We start from the raw sequence: 10430 nt of genomic DNA on the forward strand, positions 1-10430 counted from the left end.
GAGGACTTCCAGAGCTGGTTCAAAAGTAGCAAGAACAAGGGCATGTGTTCAAAACAAGGGGGAATATTTTGAGGGGGACTCATGGCATTGTGTCCTTTGCTGTAATCACTTCTTTTTTTTGAGACAGGGTCTCACGATGTAGTCGAGATTGACCTGGAACTCACTATGTAGCCCAGGTGGGTCTCAAACTCACAGCCATCCTCCTGCCTCAGCCTCCCAGGCGTGTGCCACCACGCCTGGCCTGTAATAACTTCTTAAAACTTAAATATTTACCTATTTTTAGTCACACCTTGTAATGACTTCTCTAAAATACTGCCATATATTACCACTCTGATATGGGGGTCTAGGCTGGGACAATCCAGAATGGGGCAGATGAGATGGAAGGTTTCCAAGTCCATAATTCTCACTACAGTGATACTTACTAAAGCACTCAGTTAGACGGCTGGATTTACGTCCCAACAATCAAACACAGAAACATAGAAGATATATGAAAAAGTGATGTCAGAAGGAAACACATGAATTAGGGAACTGGTAGAGAGTTGTGACACAAGTAGAGAGAAAAGCTACACAGGACAGACCCAGAGAAGAAACCAAGAGATTAGTAGGGGTGAAAAGACCAAAGCAATAGATGTCCAGAAAAATAAAACCGAGAATACAAGAATTATGGAAGACCATGTCTGTTTGAAGATGATAGCTGTATACCCTTCCTAACTCCTCCAGGTCCAATCCCTTAGCAAGACTTATCGGTTACACTGTCAAATGAATTCAGAAGCCAACCATTCTTGCCACCTCCACTGCAGCCACCATACCAACCCACGGGCAGCTCTGCCTTCCCAGTCTCACGTGCTCCTCTTCCACCCCAGTCCATCTGCACAGCAGGTATGGTAAGACCTCTCATCAGACAGAAGAATACTCACACGTTACTGTCTCTCCCACTAAAATATAATAAGCTCCACCAAAGGCACAGACCTTTTTGCTCGGTGCTGTATTCCCAGAGACTAGCACAGTACCAAAGGGGTTGTGTGTGTGTGTGTGTGTGTGTGTGTGTGTATTTATATTTAGCACCATAAATGTTTAAGTGAATTAAATATATGGCTGTAAAACCATATACTACATATCTCTGGGAAATAAAGAATCTCATTTTGAGCTGATCCATGGCCTCCAGGAGGAAGGGATCTGTAAGTCATACTGTGAAAAGCACTACCTTGCTGTCACCTATTGCTGGATCTGCAATGTTGTGTGTGTGTAAGAGGAAATCCATAAATGCTCACTGCACGGATACAGCATTAGGTCTGATGTCATATATGGTGCTCAGGACTGGCCTGTACAGAACACGGCTACTTTTGTATTTTCTGGCACAGGAGTAATGAGTGACAGAAGAGATATTCAAAAATAATGCAAAGCCAAAACAAAATGTATTACTTAGCATAGACCTAACCTAATTATGTGTCAATCACAAGAAATACAAGACTACAATGTTCTTGTCTTCAAGGAACTGACATATCTCTATTATTTTGTGAAGAACTACAAGCAACTCGGGGACAATTGTTCTACTAGAGATATTTCATACGAGAAACACTTGGAAGGCAAAAGGAAGTGACCATCTTTATCTGAGGTCAGATGGTCAAGGAAAGAATTCTAAAATATATTTTACTTGGGCTGAATCTTATAAGAAATTTACCAGATGAGAAAAAAGTTCATCTAGGGCCGGAGATGTAGCTCAGTGGTGCCACTGCCTGCCTCACAAGCACAAGGTCCTGAGTTCGATTCCCAGTACCAAAAAAAAAAAAAATTCATCTAGGGAAAAAGGCACAATCTATGTGAAGGTATAACACACATGATTAGGTGGTTACTGGAAGCGAGTTAACACAATATGGAGTGATATTCTGCCATAGACAGAAAAAAATTACATCGCACTTTCTTTTATGGATAGAGCCTGTGTTTTGGAAAGATCCTGGACCCACATTTCAAATCACCCACTTCCCCAATATGATGTGACCTCAAAAGGGGCTTAAATTTTAAAACAACAAGTAACAAAACCAGGGAGGGGAAAGACAAAATATATTTATTCCTGGCCAGATCTTAAAATGTATTCAGCACAACTGTTTTTATCAGCACTGAGGAGGGAATGGGCCTTAACAGCAGCTCTGCTAGAAGCTTGTCAAGTGGCTGCTGTGTGTGTCTTCACCGGCACAGTTACTGAGTTCTCCATCCTCATGACACAGGGCTCTGAACTAGAAACTCATTCTGTACAGAGAAGAGGAAAGAATCTGATACACTGTTCCTCATTTAAACCATGACTTACATCCTACCTCAAGATTTAACTATCTTTATTTTCTGATTAAAATATATATATATATGAAGGGAAGGGAAAAAGGGAGAAAGAAATTGCACTGTGCTGACACAGAGACTTGAAATTCTAATTGAGGGTCAACTGATGTCTAAAAGAAACCACTAGAAGAAGTCTCAACAAGGCAAACATGAGTTAGCTGAGTCTCATTTTAGCCTTAAAATATCTGAAAACACTTCTCCACAGAACCGGCCCCACAGTTGTCGGTGAGTCTCTCCATGCCTGGGGTGACGTAATGAGCAGCTCCTGCTGCCAGGCAGTATCTGCAGCTCACAGTTTACTTCAGCAGTGGAATCGAGTGGAGAACTTAGGGGAGACAGGCACAGTCAAAGGCTGGTCACTTGACTTTATCTCCACAGCCTGGTATTTGCGTATTGGATTTGCCTTGTGCACCTGCAGAGCAAGGAAAACAAAGTCACCACTGAGAGGGATGTGAGAGAACTATGCATAGTAGTTTTATTTTGTTGCATATTGAACACAGGGCCCCTGCATCACAGGCCTTTAAAAACATTTTTTTTTTTTTAATTTTGAAACAGGGTCTTACTGTCTAGGCTAGACTGGAACTCACAATTCTCCTGCCTCAGCCTCCCAGAGACATGGGACGATAGGTGTGTGCCATCATACCTGGCTTTGTTTTTTTCTTTTAGAGAAAATGGTTGTGTAGCTTTACAGATCTCAATCATGAATTTAAAGGAAAAGTGGAGAGATAAGAGTAACAAGGGAAAGTAAATGAGCTTTTGGAGACCAATAGTCCCTCACTAAAGATGCCAAACTCATTGCCAGTGCGATTTACTAGGGCAGCGATGGCAAGCCTTTAGAGCTTTCAATAACAGCCTGCTGTGGCACACATACCACAAGTTTACCACCACTGTACTAAGGTATAATGAGGCTGTATTCAATTGTACAGAGTTACAAGTTAAGAAGTAGCCAGAATACAGTCTTAAGCTTACTTATTCCTTTTTGTATGTGTGTTGAGGATTGAACTTAAGGTCTTTACACTACATCCCTAGCCCCCTTTTTTTATTTTAAGCAAGTACCCAAGTTGCCTGGACTGTCCTCAAGCTTGCAATCCTCCTTCCTCAGCCTCCTGAATAGCTGAGATTATAGGATACACCACCACACCCTGACTCTCAATATTTACAAAAACATGGACCAAAACAACAGACAAAAAGTAAAATGATATGCAGGAAGGGTTCTTGGAGAAGACTTAGTCCCATCTATCCTTCTGGATGGTCTAAAATCAATCCTGAATCAAGCTAGATTAGTAGAAAGATAACTTATAGATTATTGTGTTATACTGTCAGTGGCCTATACTGAGACCTGCTGTAAAAAACAGATCATGAGGACAAATGAAGCAGATACCAAGTACTAAAGAAAAACTAGGTAAGTTGAGGCTAGTTTTATGTATGAATGTAAGAGTGTCTTAAGTGGGGATTGTACTGACTTCTCATTCCATCAGTAATTGCTAGCTTGATGTTCCTGAGAGGATGATCTCTCCAGTGGTTTGTCCTAAAAGCCTGCCTGTGGACACAGTCACCTAAGCCAGCAGCTGTTTTGGCAACCAGCCTAAGTACTTTTTCGTGTTTTTTTTCTAGTGGTGCTGAACATAGGCCCTTAAACATGGCAGTCAAGTGCTCTACCACTAAGCTACTCTAAGTGCTCTACCACTCAGGCCGTATTTCAGCACTTTTAGACAAAAACAACTTATATATTTCTGTAGTCATCCTTTTACTAATCATATGAAATTGCACCTAAAACCATCTACTTCCTTATTAAATGCGTTTAATACAACTTGCTGTCCTCTCAACAAAGGGTTGCTTAATGTGGATTATGATTTCTTTTTAGATAACTAATATGTAATTATACTGGAGTTAGCATCAAGATCACAAAGACCAACATATACCGTAACTCCATGGAGTTGGAGCCAAGTATGATGAGGGGGAAAAGAAGTATATTTGCCTCACAATTCCCATACTCTTCCCTAAACCCTATACTGTATATTCTTGTCTAATTGTTTTTTGGGTTTTTCCTTGAAACAGTGTCTTGCTATTTATAATTCAGGCTGGCCTCAAATTCACTATTTAGCCCAGGCTGGCCTCAAACTCATGGTGATCCTCCTGCCTCAGCCTCCCAAGTGCTAGGATTACAGGCGTGCTCCACCATGCCCAGTGGCATGGCTCTTAATCTCAGAAGAAAATAATATAAATAAATAACCAAGAGTCCTAGGAAATGTATCACTGTGCATTCTCGTGCAGATGTTTGAAAACATTCCTGCCTAAATTCACTACCAAGGATAAATATACATTCTGAACAACTGGCATTGTGTTGCATAACTGACAGGTTGGTTTCTCAAGAGCCCAAATTATGGTTCATCTTCAGGTTACCACGTATACATCTCTGTGTCGTGCCCATCTTAACATCATCCTACTCTCAGTTGAGATGTTATCTTTCACTCACTTTGTCTTTGATCCTGTGTAGAATGAGGCCAGGTAAGAGAAAACAAGAGAGAGATAACCCTGTGTTGTGTTAGTCAGTGCTCATGCAGCTCAGTTACCAGTTCTTTCCGTAGCCTGGCCAGCTCCTCCTTCTTCTGTTCCTCCTCCTGCTGTCTGGCCTCCTCCAGCTGCTGGGCTTTCTGGGCTTCCACCTCAGCCATTCTCTTTTCCAGCTCCTGTCGCTCCTTGGCTCTCTTCTCAGTGGCCAACTGAAAAGGTTCCTGAACTAGAGAACCAGAAAGGTCCTCTGAATACAGAAAGAGAGAAAATACTAGTGCACAAGCAGAAAATGCATAAACCCAGCCCCCCTAACCCCAGAATGAGGTAAGTGGCAGAAATGTGGAAGGCAATTAAAAGGCTGAACTCTAAGGACACCCCATTAGAAAAAAAGTTGAGTCACACAATTCTAACAGTTGAAGGGCCCCTGGAAAATACAATATAAATGAAAGAAAAGCAAGTAAAGTAGCTTGCTCACAACTACAGTGACTTTAAGATAGATGTAGAAGAATCCCAACCTTTAACACAGTGTCCAGTGCCTAAGGAATAAAATGTTTTATATCTAAAGCTTGTTTTGGGGCCAACTCCAGAAAGACCACTCAGCTCTCCCTCTATTTTACTCACTACTCTACAGGTGAGAAAAGCCTACAATGCTAAGGTTCGTGCTATAGCAATCTGGACACAGTACAATGGCAAACTCAACAGTCACAGAGGTCGACCACAGCAAAAGACTGGGTCTAGGGGAAAGAAAAAGCTACCATTCTCTAATATCAAACACTTCTGGCTTATTCCGCATTGTCTCAACACAACTAAGTACCAGCATTCCCCAGGAAAGTCTGACAATTCTGCCCTAATCCCACAATACTACAGAGAATACTACCAGCAACTGATTTTTTCTCTTTCTTGGGAACAAAGGGCTCCTGGAAGATGACAGTGTTTGGACGAGCCTTGAAACAAGTTGCTTCTTTCTGCTGTTTCAGTTCTTCCTCCAGCTATTAGGAAGAAAGTCTGTCAGATAGGCGAGTTCACAACTTCGTTTTTTTTTACCCCCTGTGGTACCCGGGATCGAACTCAGGTCCTTGCACGTGCAAGGCAGGTGCAGTGACACTGAGCTAAATCCCCGGCCCGAGTTCACAACTTCTCATCACTATTACTGCAATAAACTCAAGTTCTAATGCTTCTAAACTGCACTGTAACTAAAAATACCAGATGATTTATTATAAATGCTAGTTAATCCCCCCACACCAAACAATATCTGAATCCACAGACAAGAATTAGAAGCCATCTTTAGCTACCCCCACCCCCACACACATACACCTCCTCAGTAGAGGAAACTGAACCAAGAGCCTTTGCACCGAGCTATACATCCCTATCTCTTTTTAATTTTTTTTTTTTTAATTTTTAAGGTCTCAAAATTGCCCAGCTTAAATTTGTATCCTCTTGCCTCAGCCTCTCTGTAAGATAATTGTTTTTGTTTTGTCTTATGAGACAAGTTCTTATATAGTCCGGACCAAATATGAACTGTTAAATAGCCTAGGCTGGCCGTGAACTTACAATCCTTCTGCCTCAGTGTCCCAAGTGCTGAGATTATATAGGTATGTGCCACCACTCAGCTAAGATACCTTCCTTTAAGGAATACCTTAACCACAGCAAAAATAAACAACTACACATTATACGCCTCTAGATGTGATTAAGGACCATGGCTGTGTAGTATCATCTATATTTTTCCCACCCCAAAAAGCAAACAAATACAACTAAAATTTAATCAAACTTTCAGATCTGACTACTCATTTGTAGGAAATATGGGAGATAGACAAACATACAAATAAAATACAAAGAGAGCACCCACTAAGTGAAAGAATCTTGGAGATTTATCAAACAAATGCATGATTTGGGCCTTACCCGGATCTTGATTTAAACAATTTAACTGTAATTCAAATTTACAAGAAATCTGTCACCTCCCCTCTGCCTCCTGGCTGGCATGATGTGAACAACTTTTCTCTACTATGTCATTTGCTGTGCAGCCTGCTGGCCACAGACTAAATCCAATGAAACTGTGAGCCAAAATAAACCTCTCCTTCTTGAAAAGTTGTGGGTATTGGGTATTCTGTTCCAGTAATGGGGAATTAACTAAGACAGAGTGATTCCTATAAACAAGAATCAGCCCAGAGCCTTTAGAGAGTCCAGAATAAGCAATGACAGAAAAATACTGACAAACTTAGGAATCTGAAGAGAATTTCCCAACTGGACAGAATTAGATCCCAATTAAACCAGCCAATAACCAATTAATTGGCTTTGTATGTTTTTGTGTGGTACTAGGGATTGAAACCAGGGCCTTTGCACTGAACTATATATCCCCAGATCTTTTTTTTTTCTCCCTGAGACAAGTTGCTGAGTAGCCCAGGCTGAGCTCAAATTTAAAATCTTCCTGCCACAGCCTCCCAGAGCACTCGAATTATAGTTGTGAGCCACTATGCCTGGCTCCAATTAATTGTTTATAATTACATGGTATCTATAAAGAACAATTATATCCCATACCATGCTGAGAAAACAGCATATTATATTGAGAAACTGTTCCCCCATCCTGTTACTTTCCAAGATACCAACAGGAAACAATAAATACAGTGTTTAATTACTAAGTCTAACAGTCGGAGCGGATGAGATCTTACAGACCAACACAAAAAGCCGCAGCTTTTACATTTCCCAACTGGTCACATACAGAGAGGCCAGCAAACTTCAGCTTGCAAGCCAAATGCAGCTGTTTTTTGTCCAGCCCTTGAGTTAAGAATGTTTTTTACATTTTCAAAAAGAGGAAAACACACACAAAGAATGTGACAGAGTCAGAGGCCACATATAACCTATAAAACCTAAAATATTTACTACCCAGTATTTCAAAAAAGAAAAGTGCTGAGCCCTGACTTAGATGGGGTGGGGCCTACTGAAATAACTGAGTATTTCACCCCACGTGACTTCAGTACCAGTCAACCAACAAACCCCAGCCAGCCCTTGGGTGCCCCTATCTCCCACCTGGTGCTTCCATGTCTCAGCCTTCCTAGCACCTCGTTTGTCAGTCTCCAGCTCAAACGGCTCAGTCTGGGTCACATTCTTTACCTTCTTCTCCGGCAGGGTAACGCTATCAAAGTGAGGCAAAGGAAGTGCCTTAAATTTGGGTACCTAATGAAAACAAGCAAAACAAAAACATGTGACTTAAGAGAAATATTTTTTTTCTTTTTTCTTTTCTTTTCTGGTACTAGGGATCAAACTCGGGACCTTGTGCTCGTGAAGCAGTTGGTGAAACCACTAAACTAAATCCCTGGCCCAAGAGAAACATTTCTCTAGCCAGAAATCAATACTTGCTCCAGATCCTGTGAATGAACCTGAACAAATAGGGATAAGCAGTTTTCAAAACAGTAAGGTCCAACAGAAAAGAATAATGGGCCCAAAATGAAACCTCAGTTTTCCTCCCAATATGGCCAACAATTGGCAGTGTGACCAGAGGCAAGTTATTTAACATCTTTGAGCCAGAAGAATTATTTAAATTACTTGCCCTATTTATATTTCACATAGTTCTTAGAAGAATTAAAGGAAGGAGTAATTTTAGTTAAGTACTGCATAAAAGGTTACCTGTGAGGGATCAAAGAATAATAGTATTATGCTACTTGCAGAAATGGAAACACCTACCTCTCCTTTCTGCAATTCTTTTATTTTCTTCTCCTTCTGTAGTTGGCGTTCTTTGTCCCGAGAATCAAAGGAGAAAGGGCATATTTCTACAGTTCTTGCCTCTGGGATGTGGGGCTTAAAAGGCACCCCATAATGTGGCATAGGCTGAGCTCTTATCACTGCTGGTTCATCCTCTTCCTAAGACAGAAATTGCAGTTCAGAAATAAGACTCCTTATTCTCTCCTTCCTCCTCAGAAGATACCTTATGAGACAAATCACTCAACTTTAGGTCTGAGTTTCCTTTTTATTAAAGAGGGATAATGGCAAAGTCAGCTACCATATCACAGGGAGGAGAGCAATGTGAAAGCCTTTAGTGAAAGATTAACAGATCTAAAATTTTTCACAGGACTACTGGAAGAACTTAATAAGTCAGCATAAATAAAATGAAGATTAGAAGAAAAGTACTAAACAAACATATACCTTAACCTCTTTTTCTTTGACCCAGTCTCCAGACTACACTAACACATGTGACTAGAGTTAATTAATAGCAGCCAAGCCCAGAATAGGACAAAGTAAGTTGTTTGAGTTCAAAGTGGTAACATAAGATTACTGTGTATTTCAGTTTCAAATGAACCTATAAAAAGGCTTTGCTGGAGATCTGCTATAAAATTACCCTAACTCTGGATATTTATAGATACAATGGGAGATGTAATAAGAAACTAGAATATCAATGACAGTTTATATGTTACAATTCTATGAGCCATCACCACACAGCCATCTTGGCAATCCCTGTATTAATGGCGAGAGGACAAGGGAGATGTGACTACTCATTTTTAAAGTCACCACTGAATAGTGACAATAACTGGGCAAAATAAAGTACAAGGCTTGGCAATTTACTCTCCATGTTACAAAGACAGGCTGACTTCAATGCTATAGAAACAAAGCTCCATTGCCCAACTCCTCCACACCTTTTCTATAAATCGTAAACAGTTACTACCGAGATCCAGAAGATTTGTACCTCACCAACTACTTTGCTCTCAGGGAAGCAAAACAAATGATCAAATGTTCATACCATTCTTTTTTTTGGTACTGGGGATCGAACTCAGGACCTTGAGCTTACAAGGCAGGCGGTAGCTCCACTGAGCTAACTCACCGGCCCCTTCATACTATTCTTAAAGACAATACCAGAAAAGAGTTGTTGCCTTTGATCTCCATTAAATTCAAGAAATGGTAAGGCTTGAGGATTAGGGAGAGCTTAGTGGAAGGATTCCTGCCTAGCAGGGGCAGGGGAAACAGGCAGGCAAGGAGGAAGGGAGGGAGCTGGTTAAGGCTTAGATTGCCTATACAGAAGGAAACAGAAACTTCCTACTCCTCAGAAATCACCTCATCTTCTTTGGTGGGCAAGCGGATTCTATTCCTCAGTGCAAAGGCTGGAGACTTGGGGATGGTGATTGGAAGTACCTTCTTCTCTGGAACACCCTAGAAGGAATACAAAACTCAGTTAAATATCCCCAGACACCCTCTATTCTCAAGAAAAGTTCATGTATCATGACAGTTGATCTCTCCACGCTCAGAACTTACAAGTGTCCCCTCATGAATACCAATCCAGAGATATTCAAATCCCTTATATAAAATGGGGTAGTATTTGCATTTAACATATCTGTATCTTCCTTGTATACTTTGTCATCTCTAGTTTTTTATAGTACCTAATACAAGTACTGCATAAAAAGTTGTTATACTGTATAGTTTAGGGAATAACGATAAGAAAAAGTCTGTACATGTTTAGTACCAACGTAATTTTGCCCATAAATATTTCTATCTGTGCATGCAGAGTCTGCAAATATAAGGTGGGCTGTGACAGGGATTTAGCTCAGTGGTTCTGCTGCCTGCTTCACAAGTGCAAGGTCCCAAGTTCGATCCCTGGTACC

General features: G+C 40.8%; 1 protein-coding gene across 5 annotated transcripts in view; it reads right to left on the reverse strand.

Moving 5' to 3' along the window:
* Positions 1-219: 219 nt before the first annotated feature.
* The window catches only part of Tpx2 (TPX2 microtubule nucleation factor), a 58349-nt gene continuing 48138 nt past the window's right edge, over positions 220-10430 (reverse strand). For all 5 annotated transcript variants that reach the window (XM_010628474.2, XM_010628471.2, XM_010628473.3 and 2 more), the window contains 6 exons: positions 9886-9981; positions 8524-8700; positions 7870-8016; positions 5723-5834; positions 4905-5092; positions 220-2743 (listed from right to left, as the gene is read on the reverse strand). In XM_010628474.2, coding sequence (XP_010626776.1) covers positions 2633-2743; positions 4905-5092; positions 5723-5834; positions 7870-8016; positions 8524-8700; positions 9886-9981 — 831 coding nt within the window. In that variant the 3' untranslated portion in view covers positions 220-2632. The remainder of the gene's footprint in view (positions 2744-4904; positions 5093-5722; positions 5835-7869; positions 8017-8523; positions 8701-9885; positions 9982-10430) is intronic.

Source organism: Fukomys damarensis, unplaced genomic scaffold (assembly GCF_012274545.1).
Source record: "Fukomys damarensis isolate Sample0158 unplaced genomic scaffold, DMR_v1.0_HiC HiC_scaffold_22, whole genome shotgun sequence".
In the NCBI taxonomy this organism is placed as follows: domain Eukaryota; kingdom Metazoa; phylum Chordata; class Mammalia; order Rodentia; family Bathyergidae; genus Fukomys; species Fukomys damarensis.